Source organism: Protopterus annectens, chromosome 7.part0 (genome assembly GCF_019279795.1).
Source record: "Protopterus annectens isolate FY-2018-M chromosome 7.part0, PAN1.0, whole genome shotgun sequence".
Taxonomy (NCBI): Eukaryota; Metazoa; Chordata; order Ceratodontiformes; family Protopteridae; genus Protopterus; species Protopterus annectens.
Window position 1 is genome coordinate 36,049,922 of NC_056739.1, and position 16,458 is coordinate 36,066,379.

The 16,458-nt window shown below is 41.9% G+C and overlaps 1 protein-coding gene across 2 annotated transcripts in view; it reads right to left on the reverse strand.

The window, feature by feature from the left end:
- CELSR2 (cadherin EGF LAG seven-pass G-type receptor 2) overlaps positions 1-16,458 on the reverse strand; it is a 1,401,203-nt gene that overhangs the window by 89,850 nt on the left and 1,294,895 nt on the right. For both annotated transcript variants that reach the window (XM_044076472.1, XM_044076471.1), the window contains exon 30: positions 631-761. In XM_044076472.1, the coding sequence (XP_043932407.1) occupies positions 631-761 (131 nt within the window). The remainder of the gene's footprint in view (positions 1-630; positions 762-16,458) is intronic.

Here is a 16,458-nt window from a genome sequence, read left to right on the forward strand (position 1 = left end):
AATATTAACAACACTGTACTTAAAAAACTCATTCAATGACCTAAGCTGTAACATAAAACCCACTTTTCTTTTAGATTTTTGCCCCCACTGCCATACAACCAAAAGGCCCTCTCTAGGTCAACTGGCCCATTTGTGAGGGCCAACCAAAAGAGGTCGACATTTATACAGCCTTCAGTGTGCTTAGGTTTTTGCAATCCTAGCTCTACTGCACATGCCCAGTGTTTGCCATGCCATGGGCAGCAGCAAGAATGCGTCATCCAGCTTCTTAAGTGATGCCTCCCCTCAAAACAACCTTGCCCCCCTTAAAGCCAATGCTCTAATGAGGTCTCAGATCTCCAATTTTCACTGGGATTTAACTATAAGAATGTGTGCCCTGAGGAGAAGCTCTCCCTATCCTCCCTTCCCCAGTGGAGAGGTAAGTTGCCATGCCACTTCTCCCCTCCCCCAACCAGTTCCAGCAGGACCACTAATCGAACCTGGGCTACTGCGGTTGTAGTCAGCACTTTATCCCTCTAAAGCAGTGGAGCTGTCACACAACACAAACTTAAACCTGATTTCTGTCTGACAAAATGCGTTTTAACTGACAGCAGTAACTGTCACATTCTGAACAGTTACATCAGCAATGCTCACCTGAGAACAAATGGAATGTAGCTGTGTTGGCTCTTCCCAGACCTCAGCGTGCTGTGCAGAGAACCAGTTGATTCTCCAAAAGGTGTGCAATACAGTCTGCCATCCACATACGTATTGTTACAGTTGTAGGACTAACAAAACATGAGAAAACAGTTTAAAGTCAAACATTATTATTTATTTAATATTTATTACATTTTATATTTATGGCATATCAGGATAATAAACCATCACACCACAACATAGGTAACTTTTTCTCTCTGGACTCTTGTTTTCTAATACAGTCGCTCACTCTTTGATTAGAAAGTACAGAACTCACAGAGTGAACACCTACTGTTCATTTGTAGGCCAGCTGCCTGCATGAACACAAGACAGCCCATATTATTGGCAGAACCAAATAAAATGCATTACAGGTGCAATGGATATAGCACGCACCATATGGCTTTACAGCAGTAGGTTATAGAGCTCAATACACTAACATGAATGAATGTGAATGTGAGGTAAGAACAGCAGCTTTTTATTTATTGAAGGAGAACACAGAATTTGTCCAAGAGTACAGAAAGCTGCGTTTCAAACACAACTAGAAAGGGTGCTAAGAAGAGTGTCAAAAAAAGGTCGCTGACAGGAATAGTATTGAGTATCTGCATATGAGGGGTGGGATTTGAATGAGCGACAGAAAATACTAAGAGAAAGTCTGCACTGCTTGTGAGGACAAATAATACAGAAAGGGAATGCTGCTAATGTCCCTTGGTATGGACATGGACAGTACGGACTAGAAACGTCCGAGTGGGGAGACATCACAGAGCACAGATACGACCTAAAGCACTATTTCAATATGACAGAAGACAGCATAGACAGGAGCTAAAACACTATTCTGATATGAAGGAAGACAGCACAGGTAGGACGTAAAGCACAACGTCTGTATGAAGGAAGACAGCAGAGGAAGGGTCTAAAGCACTATTTCGATATGATGCAGGACAGCACAGATAGGACCTAAAGCACTACTCCGATATGAAGGAAGCTCAGGGGCACTGCTGAAGTTAATTTGAGGCAGTGTGGAATACAAGTCATAAGCAGTGATACAGCTGAGGGGGGCGGATGTAGAAAATTAAAAGGAAAAGAGAAAGGCTGCACTGTAGAGCATTTCTGTTTACGAAGTCATAAACAGCAGCACCATACAAGTGATGCAATTGTGACAGCTCTGTGTAAATGATCACTAGTAATAAAGTCATAAATCAGCAGCACCATATGAGTCATACATTTGTGACATCTGTGTGTAAATGATCACTAGTAATAAAGTCATAAATCAGCAACACCATACGACTGATGCATTTGTGACAGTTCTGTGTAAATAATCACTAGTAATGAAGTCATAAATCAGCAGCACCAAACAAGTGATGCATTTGTGACAGCTGTGTGTAAATGATCACTAGTAATGAAATCATAAATCAGCAGCACCATAGGAGTGATGCAATTGTGACAGCACTGTGTAAATGATCACTAGTGATGAAGTCATAAATCAGCAGCAAGTGATGCATTTGTGACAGCTCCGTGTTAATGATCACTAGTAATAAAGTCATAAATCAGCAGCACCAAACAAGTGATGCATTTGTGACAGCTCTGTGTAAATGATCACTAGTAATGAAGTCACAAATCAGCAGCACTGTACGAGTGATGCAATTGTGACAGCTCTGTGTAAATGATCACTAGTAATGAAGCCATAAATCAGCAGCACCATACAAGTGATGCAATTGTGACAGCTCTGTGTAAATGATCACTAGTAATGAAGTCATAAATTAGCAGCACCATACAAGTAATGCAATTGTGACAGATCTGTGTAAATGATCACTAGTAATAAAGTCATAAATCAGCAGCACCATATGAGTCATACATTTGTGACAGCTCTGTGTAAATGATCACTAGTAATAAAGTCATAAATCAGCAGCACCATACGACTGATGCATTTGTGACAGTTCTGTGTAAATAATCACTAGTAATGAAGTCATAAATCAGCAGCACCAAACAAGTGAAGCATTTGTGACAGCTCTGTGTAAATAATCACTAGTAATGAAGTCATAAATCAGCAGCACCAAACAAGTGATGCATTTGTGACAGCTCTGTGTAAATGATCACTAGTAATGAAATCATAAATCAGCAGCACCATAGGAGTGATGCAATTGTGACAGCACTGTGTAAATGATCACTAGTGATGAAGTCATAAATCAGCAGCACCGTACAAGTGATGCATTTGTGACAGCTCCGTGTTAATGATCACTAGTAATAAAGTCATAAATCAGCAGCACCAAACAAGTGATGCATTTGTGACAGCTCTGTGTAAATGATCACTAGTAATGAAGTCATAAATCAGAAGCACCATAGGAGTGATGCATTTGTGACAGCTCTGTGTAAATGATCACTAGTAATGAAGTCACAAATCAGCAGCACTGTACGAGTGATGCAATTGTGACAGCTCCGTGTAAATGATCACTAGTAATGAAGCCATAAATCAGCAGCACCATACAAGTGATGCAATTGTGACAGCTCTGTGTAAATGATCACTAGTAATGAAGTCATAAATTAGCAGCACCATAAGAGGAATGCAATTGTGACAGCACTGTGTAAATGATCACTAGTACGACGTAACACATGGTCTGGGACACAACCTAAACTAAGTGGTAAAAATATAGTCACAGAAAGTACACTTTGTCCAATCACTCAGTGAGGGCACTGAAGAAGGAACCATCCTGATCAGCAACTGCCACCCATGATGAAAAGACTGGTACAGAGCAATCACAGCCAGTTAGGGACCATCAAAGGTTGACGACACTTTATTTGGTCTGCCCTGAGTGGGGCCAGCAACAAATGAATGAAATGTATTTATTTATTTAGCAGGTAGGTGAACTGGACCACTGGGGGGTAGGTCTCTTTTCTGTTACTACCTAGTTACACAAAGAAAACAAAAAAGAAATTCCAAAGATGATACAAATGTATTTATTATTATTTACTGACATTTGTTTCCTAGGAAAGTCCAGCTGTGCCAAAAATACCCATTTCTGTGGAGGCCTGGCAGAAATGCTTCAATGCATAAACAGGCTAGGCAAAAAGTAATGACACACGAATACAGGAATAAAAATGCAAATAAAATTCAAGAAATAACTGTATGCTACAGTTGACTACCACAGGAACCTAGGACGTTACTAGGCTAATGGCCCGTGGGCCCTTAACAAGCCTGGTCAAGTTCTACCATTACTTCCATGATCAGCACCTCCTGTCCGTCCAGAAGGAACACAGGTGGAACCCCCGGGATGAATTTATGGTTACCCATCCAATCATCGAGATTGCGTTTGAAGAGGGCTAATGAAGTGGTCTATTTGACATGAAGTGGGAGTCTGTTCCAAAGTTGTGGTAACCTCTAGGAGACAAATCTGTCCCTCCAGCAGGTTCTTTTAAAGTCGCATAGCAGGTTAAGGTCTTTAGAGTGAGTAACCCGTTTACCATTTGACTTAAGGAGATGCACTATTTCTAATAAAGCAGGGTCAGAGATTGCCTTGAATGCAAGGCATAAATTGCCTCTGAGTAGTCTGTATAAAACAGAATAAAGTGACAGTGATTTCAGATGATCCACGTACGACAGATGCTGAAGACCTTGAATTTTTCTTGTGAGGAACCTTTGTGGTTTCTTCAATTGTTGCAGGTAGTTGGAAAGGTACATTCCAAAAGGGGTGTTGTACTCAATTATTGGCCTGATGAAGGGTTATAACTTATTTTTTTCTGGAGGTAATGCCCTTACTTATGAGAAGAGCAATATAGAATGCCCTTCTTACCATTATGGAGACATGGTGACCAAAGGTGAGGCTGCTGTCAACCTGTGTGCCCAGGTCTCTCACCACAGAGTGTGTACTTAAGGTGCTGCTATTGATGTGGTAGTTAACAGGACTGGAGACATGGTGGTCAGAGGTAAGGTTGCTATCAACCTGTGTGCCCAGGTGTGTCACCACAGAGTGTGTACTTAAGGTGCTGCTACTGATGTGGTAGTTAACAGGACTGGAGACATGGTGGTCAGAGGTAAGGTTGTTATCAACCTGTGTGCCCAGGTGTGTCACCAGTGAGTGTGTATTAAGGTGTTGCTACTGATGTGGTAGTTAACAAGACTGGAGACATGGTGGTCAGAGGTAAGGTTGCTATCAACCTGTGTGCCCAGGTGTGTCACCACAGAGTGTGTACTTAAGGTGCTGCTACTGATGTGGTAGTTAACAGGACTGGAGACATGGTGGTCAGAGGTAAGGTTGCTATCAACCTGTGTGCCCAGGTGTGTCACCACTGAGTGTGTACTTAAGGTGCTGCTACTGATGTGGTAGTTAACAGGACTGGAGACATGGTGGTCAGAGGTAAGGTTGTTATCAACCTGTGTGCCCAGGTGTGTCACCAGTGAGTGTGTATTAAGGTGTTGCTACTGATGTGGTAGTTAACAAGACTGGAGACATGGTGGTCAGATATCAACCTGTGTGCCCAGGTGTGTAAGGACGGAGTGTGAATTAAGGTGTTGCTACTGAAGTGATAGTTAACAAGACTGGAACATGGTTATCAACCTGTGTGCCCAGGTGTGTCACCACTGAGTATGTACTTAAGGTGCTGCTACTGATGTGGTAGTTAACAGGACTGGAGACATGGTGGTCAGAGGTAAGGTTGTTATCAACCACCAGTGAGTGTGTATTCAGGTGTTGCTACTGATGTGGTAGTTAACAGGACTGGAGACATGGTGGTCAGAGGTAAGGTTGCTATCAACCTGTGTGCCCAGGTGTGTCACCAGATGCTGCTACTGATGTGGTAGTTAACAGGACTGGAGACATGGTGGTCAGAGGTAAGGTTGCTATCAACCTGTGTGCCCAGGTGTGTCACCACAGAGTGTGTACTTAAGGTGCTGCTACTGATGTGGTAGTTAACAGTACTGGACACGTGGTGGTCAGAGGTAAGGTTGCTATCAACCTGTGTGCCCAGGTGTGTCACCATGGAGTGTGTACTTAAGGTGCTGCTACTGATGTGGTAGTTAACAGGACTGGAGACATGGTGGTCAGAGGTAAGGTTGCTATCAACCTGCGTGCCCAGGTGTGTCACCACTGAGTGTGTACTTAAGGTGCTGCTACTGATGTGGTAGTTAACAAGACTGGAGACATGGTCCGGAGTGTGTACTTAAGGTGCTGCTATTGATGTGGTAATTAGCAGGAACATCATCCTTACTGAAAGGTAAGATAATACAGTTTTTTTGCGTTGAGTTTAAGACATGAATTTGGCACCGATTATTTGTTTGTGTAAGACCCTCTTGTAGGATGCTGACATCATTTGGAGATTCTATGACTGCTCCCAGTTTGTAGCCATCAGCAAACGTGGTCAGCCACAGACCATTCATTTTTGCTTGTACTTTGGAGAAATAGATTCCAAACAGTGGCGGTCCCAGTACTGATTCCTATGCAACACCACTGGTTAAACATCTGCTGTTGAAGGTAGAGTCCCCTACTTTGACTATACAGGTTCTATCAGTGATCCAGTTAGTGACCCATCTAATGATATAAGGGTTGATACCTAGCTGGGTGAGTATGTCTATGATGCCTGAGTAGGGGATAGTGTCAAATGCCTTGGCTAAGTCTAGGTAGGCTGTATGTACAGATTTCCCCTCTTCCAGGGCCTTGGTGACTGTCTCGAAGAAGTTCACCAGGTGTACTAGACATAATCTCCCTTTGACAAATCCAAACTGAATAGGGTCAAGTGTTTAAAGGTTACCTATTATCTTTGTTGATAAGGTCCATGATGATTCGCTCCATGGCCCTGCAGATAAGGCTAGTCAGGCTAATAGGTCTATAGTTTCCAGGTCAGTGGAAGCACCACCTTTGTGCAAGGGAATAATGGTGGCCATTTTCCATTCAGCTGGGAGGAAGCCCATGCTTAGAGTATAATTGAAAAGAGTACCCAATGGTGTTGCTAATTCTTTTTGGAGCCCATGTAGAATGCAGCCTGGGATGTTATCAGGTCCCATAGATGCTGTGTTTTTGGCCTTAGAGAGGGCGTTTACAACCTGCTCTTTATAGACACAAGGTAGGGAACAGGTGGTAGGAATGTCAAGGGGTATGTATGGAGGGGGAACAAGGGAGTGAGGTTTTCACAGAACCTGTTATGTCCACAGGTTCACTATATGTGGTATCATTAACTACCAGTTTGGCACAAGTCTGGGCCTTTCCTTTTTGGTTATAGATGTAACTAAAGAATGTCTTATGGTTGTCCTTAGCTGAGGGAGCTAATCTGGATTCATAGTTTGTTTTGGAGGACTTTACAAGGAGTCTTATTCTCTTGTTTAAACTGAGGAGGGAGTGTTGCCAGTTTAGGGCTTGCTCAGTCTTGCTCTTTGATAGCAATTTCCTCCTCTTATTGTAAAGTCTGTTAATAGCAGTTGTTCATCAGGCAGGTTTGCTCTTCCTTGAGGAGCTTGTTTTAGTCCTATCAGGTATGGCAGAATCAATGCAGGTATACAGGTGTTTGTATAATGCATTGGTGTAGAACTCAGCATAGTTGCCAGTTCCATTTCGGGGGGAAGTGTAGTGAAGCTATTTATACCATCTCGTAAGAGGTAATAATCTGCTTTGAAGTTTTTTAGTTAAGTTGCTGCTGGTGGGGTCAGGTGTGATAGTTACTTCAAATTAGACTAAGCTGTCATTATATCTCACCAGGGAAGACCTCACAGTGGGGGGGTGCTACAGTGGTTCCCCCAAACTGGTAAGCAACAGATACAGGATGTTGGTACCCCTCACTGGAGTGTCAATGACCTGAACCAGGGCATTGGAGTTGACGAAGTTGAGGAACCTTTGGACACATCAGTATGAGCACAAGTAATTTACCCAGTCAATGGATGGGTAGTTAAAGTCACCCAAAACCATGGTGTTCAAATGTATCTTGATGGTCTCAAGTAGATCCAAATAGGCAGAGTGGGTGTCCTGATTCATGAAGGGGGTCTTGTAGCTGGCTATGACTTGAATAGGTGTCTTACCAATAGTTAATTGTACCTGAAGTATCTCCAACATACAACAACTGTTGGAGTGTATAGACCACCAAAGTCAAGTGCAGATGACCTAGAGGAATTCTTACATTTCTTGCATGAAACACAGGAGGAAAGAATAATATTAGCTGGAGACTTAAATTTACTAGAAACAGACTGGAATAATATTGATTCAACAATGTTAGTTAGGAAATTATTCACAACATATATTCAGGAACAACAATTGCTTCAGATTACAAAAAAACTACCATGGGACAGAGCATACTAGATATTGTTTGTGTTCCTAAATAAATTACCGTTAATTCAAGTCAAGTTTTACCACCATTGATGTGCAGTGATCATGGGGTTATAAAAGTTAATTTGTTGCTAGATAACTCTGCCAAATTGAAATCTAAACCAATACACAGAAGGTTAATTACAGATTATATGGAAGCAAAACAGTCTCTATGTACAACTAAACTGGAGTGAGGTGTTCAGTGGAAAAACTGCAGATGGAATGTGGAAAGTGTTGAAAGAGAAATTGAGTGCAAAAAAATCAAAAAAACATGATCTAGGCATTCAACATCAGGGGGGTATATTTCCATAAGAACAAGATAACTGATTAAGGTGAGCGACAAAAAATATAAGAAATGGAAGAGAGGTCGAACTACAACTTTGAAAACTGAAATAAACGAGATGGACAAACAGATTAAGCATAGTGTTAGACAAGATCAAGAACAATTTGAAGAAATTTATATAAAGATATTGAGCATAATAGGAAACCTTTTTATAGATACATGAGATGTGGAAGGAGTAAAGATACACAAATTGATAAACTGTGTGCAGATTCTAAAATGTATTCTCAGACACAACAGAGTATAGATATATTTACAAAATCTTATACAAAACAGTTTGGCTCCACAGAAGGGATGGTAAGTTGTCCTAGTGACATTCAGGTAACCCCAGATACTGGAATCAAATTAGATTATATTAAAAAAACTACTTCACAAACTGGATCCAAACAAAGTCTAGGGAGGAGATGGAATTATTAACAATGACCTGAGAACACTTCAGCAAGAACTTACACTTCCATTACATCTATTATTCACTAGGTCATATAAATATGGGGAGATTCCTCAAGATTGGAGACATGCGCTTATTAAACCTGTCTTTAAGGGAAAGGGGAGTAGGACAAACCCAGAGTCATACAGACCCTTAAGTCTACTTTCATGTTGTGGAAAAATAATGGAGAAGGTAATACTGGATAAGTTATTGTCAGAACTGGATAAGCTGGGACTTGAAACCATATATCAGCATGCATATGTTGAAAACAGATCTATTACCACCTACAACATGATGTTCTATAACAATATAATAACAGATAGGAATGAAAAATTGTGCTGTGATGTAATTTATATAGATTTAACTTCAGCATTTGAAAGGGTCATATACAAAACACTGATCAATAAATTACTAGAACTAGGTACTGATGTACTCTTGATAAGACAGACAGCTGCACAGCTTACAAATAGGACATGGCAAGTATTATACAGCAGCTGGATAGGTGAAAATCCTTGGTTACAATCAAGGTGTCCCACAGGGCTCTGTCCTAGACCCTTACTTGTTTAGATTGTATCTTTCAGACCTTACTTTTTCATCTGAGGTGTTCTACTGTCTATATGCAGATGATCTGAAATTGGGTAAACAGATTACATGTTAAAGATAAGGCATGTCTGCAAAATAACTTGACTAGATTGACCATTTGGGCACAGGAGAATAATATGTTGATAAATACATCAAAATGAAGCATATGAGATTTGGGAGACATAAACTGAAAGGTGAATATTTAATATAGCACACAGTGATTGAAACTGTAGACTCATTTAAGGACCTGGGTATATGGGTAGATTCAGCTATGAGGTTTTCTAATCATATCAACCAAATGGTTAATGATAGTTATAGAACTATAGGTTGTATAAAAAGATTTATAAAGTCTAGGAAATCAAACAAAATTAAGTCATTGTTTGTTAGTTACATTGGACCCAAACTTGAGTATGGAATAACAATATGGAAACCCTATAGGAAAACAAGCATGAGTAAACTGGAATATGTATAGCAGAAATATACCAAGGGCATACATGGATGTGAAAATTTAAGTTATTATTAAAGACTAAAATATCTGAACTTTTACAGATATCTTAAGAGGAGATCTTATTCAGGTATATAGGGCATTTAGTGACAACTACCTCTGGGAATGTTTGGGGTTATCATAAAGTAATAGACAATCGTCAGATAACCTATGTAGAAGATTCTATAGGAATGAGAAGTGTACTAATTGGTTCTCTGACAGAGTAGCTGATGCATGGAACAGACTACCAAATTACATTAGAGCAGGTACTAGTTTAGATATTTTAAGAACAGCCTGGACACTCATTAAGGAAACAAGTGTTTGGGTATATTGGCAAGCTAAAAGGGCATTAATGCCCGTGCTTGTAATATTTGTATGCATGTATGCTGTTTAACCAGTCTGGGGATGTCTTTATCTTTAATGAATATTGATACACCCCCTCCTTAAGTTTGCATGCCTTCAGTTTGTGGTCTAAAGGAGTGGAAGGAGGTGTAGCCTGGTATGGCTGGGGTGTGCTCCACAGCCTTGAACCAGGTCTCTGTGACTGCACAAATGTTTGCATCTTCCAAGGTGAGGACTGCTTCCAGTGAGTGCAGTTTCATATTAAGACTCCTAGCATTTAGCAGCATAACCTTGAAGTTGTTTTTGTCTTTGAGACACTGTTTAAAAAAGGCACTTTGGGGGTGGCAAGAGCTTTAGCCAGTAGCCGAAATCCCTAGGGTGGCAGATAAAGATCATCTGTGGCAAAGCATCGAGGTCTGTCGATCATGTCATCCCAGGCTGATAGATAAAGGGTCCCCTTACAATAACACCATAAAGTAAGCCAATTATTGAAGTCAATAATTTTCTGTTTGCATTGAGGCATCACTCTAGGTGAAGGTAAAATGCTGCTTAAGATTATGGACATACCTGCCTGAGACAGTCCAAGAGCTCAGTCATCTCTCTCTTTATATAGTCCAGAGAAGTACATCTGAAGTTGTTCACACCAACATGGACTGTGACAGAGTCATAACAGTACCTGTTGTTGACAGACTTGAGTGCATGTGTGATATGGCGTATCCTGGCACCTGGCAGACAGCTGAACATGACCTTTTTCTTATCCAGCCTGGTGAGAAGACTGTCTGTGTGTCTCACAATGGAATCACCTATGACTAATTTGTTTGGTTTTGTGGTTTGCCTTAAGGTCTTGACAGGTGAGACACTAGTGCATGAGGTATTGTGTGTATTGTGTTCAGCGGAGGAAGCATTATGTGTAACATACTTGTGTTTGTGTCTGGGAAGTCTCTGGAGTTTAGGTATGTTTATGGTAAGGACCTCTGCATATGTAGGTATGTGTGATGTGGGTTTGGGTGGAGTAGGAGGTGAGGTGTGCAGGGTGACACCCCGCTCTTTGTCATATGTACTAAATGGTGTGCGAGAGAGAATGGATTCAAGGTTCGTAATATAGCTGCATCGTTCACATGTTGAGTTTGTGTGAACTAAAAAGTACAGTTTTGTACCTACCATAAATGTAGATGTTTGAGATTTGCTCCTTGCAGCAGTCCTGATTGGCAGTATAGTCCGGCCCGGCCACCCGATGAGTAATAGCGTCGGTCATGACGGCCGGTCATGGCGCTTAGACGCCAGGGAGATAACGCCAGGGTACTACACGCCATTTCCTCAAATCTTTTCTTGCCCCTTTTGTCACCAGATGTCAAAGACAAAGAAAAAAAACAACTGCACCAAAAACATGTAATGTAAATATATATAGTAATATATATAAAAATATATATACCAAAATAAACACCCTGAAAACACCACAACAAGGAGGAGGTCAGGTGGAGGGACTGAGGGGACTACATTACAGAAACAAAACTGGGTAACATTTATCTAAATTGCTCTTCCCTTGCTGTCTTCCTGACTTCTGGGGTAGAATCTCAAAGGCACCTGGTAATAGGCTGGCATTTATAAGAGCAGGAGCTGACAATATATGCCTAAACAGGAGTGGCAAAACCAGCTCTAGTCTTAGGCTATATATATATGTGGCAGTCTAGAGAAAGTATGCACTGTATGCGCAGCTGCCTTCCAGTATATCCTTAGTTGGTACCCCACCCTTCCACCGCTTAGGCAGTAGCCCTAGTGGAAATGAGCCCAAAGTGGCTGGAGGCCTCTTATGCAAGATGGGAATAACAAAATGCATAACAAAATGCAATGCTAAATATAATAGTTTGTGATACAGGCTTTTTCGTTCCTGTGAACTTAAAGCAAAAGTACAAGTAACTGCTGCCTAAAGAAAAAAACTGCTCAAAGCTCACTATAATTGCCTGTGTACCTCTTAATTGTGTGCAAAATCTTTTTCCTCATTTCAATCTTTCCCTTTATTTTTTCCCTTTCAAAAAACCAGAAACCACCTTAGGGCCTTGAGAAGGCCATAATGAAAGATACCGTGATAAATGAAAAGCAAAAAGGGCTCTACTGCCATAAGGATGAGTACTAGATACCTCCTTTGAAGAAGTAATAGCCACAACCAAAAGGCCTTTCCATGACAATAATTTCAATTTGCAGAAGCAACAGTAAAAGCAATGGGGAAAGGTATAAAAGTAAGTACACCAACACAAAAGAGAGTAGAAGCAGAGTAGGGGTCACGCGGGGGTCTTATATTCACAAAAATTGAAGAAACTGCTTGACAAAAGGATTAAAACGTGGGGGTCTTACAAATCATAAGAGGCTGGAAAAAGGCAGTACATGAGGATGGATGAGAAAGACAAACCTTTGTTCAATAATTCAGTGAGATTGCTGCAGCATGAATCTTTATGGAAGAGAGAGATTCCACATTCTTTGCCATACCCAAATAAAAATCTCTTCCATTTTTCTGCAATATTATTCTGAAATCCTACTTCTCCTTTTTTAGCCCATAATCATTTAAAACTTGTTGAGGAAGCATGAGACTACCATGCTTCAACAGAATACAGGCTGCAGCTCACATGAAAAAACTGGACATTGAGCATTGACCGCCCTTCTGAGATTCAGAGAAGAGGAAGATGGGGGTAAAGGCCATGGAAGCTTCTTTACAAGCAGAATCAGTGTTCAGTGATGGTACCTGTGTTGAAGACTCCTTAAAGGTCATGGAGGCTTTGTCCTAGCCTTAGACCCTTATCAAAATCAAAAGAAGAGTAAGAGGTGCTAAAAAGGTCAAGACATGAAGGTCCTGGTCTGTGAAAGACAGACATCTACAGGCAAGTTTTTTGAACTGGAAAGGGATGCAATACTTTGGCAGCCAGGTTGAGTGAGAAAGCAAGAGATTCACAGCTGGTGGTCTGGACACTGTCATGAATACTTTGGCATGAAGATCCACATGACAGATTGATCCATGATGATGACAGATCCATGATTCAAGTTGTAAGTTCTGTGCTCCCAGTTCTGTCCCACTGCACTGAAGGGGGTTGCAAAGCTCCTGCAGGAAACATCTGCTCTCATTGTTGCTGCCTGCATAGAGTGACGCAAGAAACGCCCCTCTTGCAGTTGATGTAGTGTTTGATAGTTGTGTTTGCTTGCAGAATAGAATCAACAGTTGCCTGGCCAAATCTTTGAACGCCATCAATGCAAACTGGACTGCTACTGTTCCCATCATGTTGATATGTAGATGCTGTAGTCTGGCAGGCCACTTGTCTTGTCTGGACTTTCCATTTCCATGAGCTCCCTATCACAGTGTCCGCAGGCAGAAGCAGTGTTAAAATTGATCAGCCAAGGGTCTGAACTGTCAGTCCCTGGTTTAGGTGACATTCTTGAGCCCACTACAAGAAAGAGGTCACAGGCAAGGTTCCTTGAAGGCAAATATGTATTCATTCTACAGTGTGTTTTTGAGACATTGAGCAGCCATTACATCTGCAGTTTTGCATTGGGAAGGAAGCAATTCAGAGACACCATGAGCAACCCACAAGTTGAAGGACTGCAGTCAGGCATTACACGACTGATGAGATAGTTGGTAAAGCAAAGTGACAGACTCTTTTGTTTGTCCGTTGCATAGCCACTGTGCTTGTGTATTCAGTCTCACACCCAGAAAGACTATGTTGATAGGAGGTACTAGATCAGAAGATCTTCGTTCACAGAATACCCTAGGCATCTTAGCATGCTGCTATCACATATTCCTTTAGCTGTAGAAGAATCAGGCATCTGAGCCAGTGGATGAATTTCGTCCAACGAAGGATAAATTTGAGCCACTTGATGAGGCAGTGTTCTTCACTGAGCCTCTGAAATGTGAATCAGTGACCAAACAGTAGATAAGCCAAAGGGCAAATGCAGAGAACTGGCCTTGAAAAATTTCCAGTTCAAACCAGGATACTTTCTGCAACTTACCTTATGCGAGATCCAAAAGATAAGCTCAAATACTTTCCACAAATAACACATTTCTGCATCCTTGCCCAGCAGAGGTAACAATGTCCAGATCCTTATCTTGAATAAGGGAATGTCCAGATAAGATGCTGAGGATAGATAACAGCAAAATACTAGGAACAGAGAGAACTTGGTACTAGGAACACAGTTCTAAAAGAATAGCCCCTATCAGGAGTGGCTGAATAGCCTTGCTTCTGAGCCTCTTGAAAAACTTGCTTGTGAACCTCTTTCCTTTCTGAAGGAAAGAATGGCATGCCTTTGAAAATCTGATTGTGTGGAGAAAATTTGTTTGTGTGATCTGAGATTCTGAGCAAATGCTTGTGAGGAGTGATTAAATCCCTATTTTCTTGAAATCTGTAGGCCTTCCAAAGGACTCACAGACGAGAGTCCACTGGCAGCTGAAGGCCCAATTTTCTTTAAAAAGAGACCTCTTGAGGACTGAAATCCTGCCTCAGACAGAAGTCTGAGCAGGTGAAGCTGTTGAGCCTGCCCCACCCCGTCGAACCTGGAGCCCTGCCCTGGAACCATACTTCTGAACCTGTGACCAGACTGGGCCCCATTCTACTACCTAGCCCTACCCCTGCAAAACTTTCACTTTAAGTCCTACCCCTCTTACTGGCCTCCAATCTTTAACAGGGCCCACCCTACAGCAAGAATCATTCACAGTCTCAAAAACTGCTTCCAGCAGCAAAATCAACACCAACTGACTGTAAAGGCTTGTCCAAAACCAACCCTTTGCATCTCAACCAAACCACATCCCACTCACTGCAAAGAATGCTCGGGAGGCTTGTTCAAACACAACAACCTGCAATGCTCAGCTTTACACTCACTCACAAACCATCCACCTTAGCTAAGACCTCATCAAGGAGATAATTCTGGATATTTCAGCAACCGAAATTGACACCAACACCTCATGGCTAGAGTAGGAAGAAGTATATACTTGACAGTCAACACTCATCCTCCACCCTTTGCAATAATATTCAATTCTGAGGATTCTAACCACAGAAGCTTTAACACCTTTAGGGCCCTGAGAAACAGTTTCACACAGATCTGGGACTCCGCCTATGACAGCTTAAACAGTTTCTGCACCCTATAATACAGATCAGGCTTATATTTAGCAGCACCTAAGGAATCAGGAACCTCAGAGAGCAACAGGCAAGGAATCAAGGGAACTTTTAGCCAAACATCGAGAATTTTCTGGGGCACCATCTGGGGCAAAAATGTAAACACTGCCGAGAGGCAAGGAGAGTAATCTTGGCCTTCCCATTTAAAAGTGCTCAGGTATGGAGTGCCTTTCCACCGAAAATGAGCCCTGAGAGGAACTGCAAGTCAAAACAAATGAATCCACATCTCCAGAGAAGGCCTAAGTGAAATGGCCTACACAAAGATAAGAGACTCTAGGAAACTCTTGCAGTAGTCTTAAAGAATCAAACTCTGTTCCAACTTAGAGTGGTTATCAGGTGGGGGCAAGAATCCTAGGGAAGAGAAGCTGAAGGAGGCATAGAACCTGGCATATGTTTTTACACACAGAAACCGATTTGCTCATATTCCACCTTCTCCCTAGGAAGCCTGAACTTGGCTGTCCTAAAAGAAGCTTTGGGTAACAGAAGCCTTCCTTTTAAAAGAAGCTTGAAGAACAGGAACAGAGACTAATGAAATCTCCAGGAGAAGAGGAAGCCTGAAAGCCCCCACAGACATCCTGTGAACAGAAAGAAGGGGCCTGAGACTCATAGAGACTCCGAGGCCTGAGACTCCCCTGGAAGCCTTCTAAAACACCTGACCCTCCTGAGCCGGCACACACAGTAACAGTAGTCACTGGGCCTCACCTTGGCGCTTTACTCCTGGCAGGCCTCATCCCTTAGGCGGCATAGCGACCGATTATCGGACCTTCCCTGACACTAACCTAGCTTGGCCGCCTTGGCGCTTCTGCATTAAGAATCTAGCCCAAGAGCGGCAACCGGCATAGCCGTGTTCTTTAGCCCAAACCAACCATACAAAGTATGATAATCCCTATGCGTATATGCACAAACGAGAAATACAGTGCATCAAACACTCAACACATCCCGGTTAAATACTGAGGCAAGAAAAACTAAAAATAATCATGCATCTATCTAACACAAGATCTAAAGCCTGAAATACCCTCGACAATCTCAGAACAAAGTATGTTAATTCCATGGAAAATCCAACCGGTCTCAAAATCGGACCAAAATTACTTCTGCAGCCGGATTTCTGACATGCGGTTGAGGAAAAACGCAACTGAAACCAGCTCAAGCCTGTATGGGTGGCTTCGCCAGCTCGTATACTCATG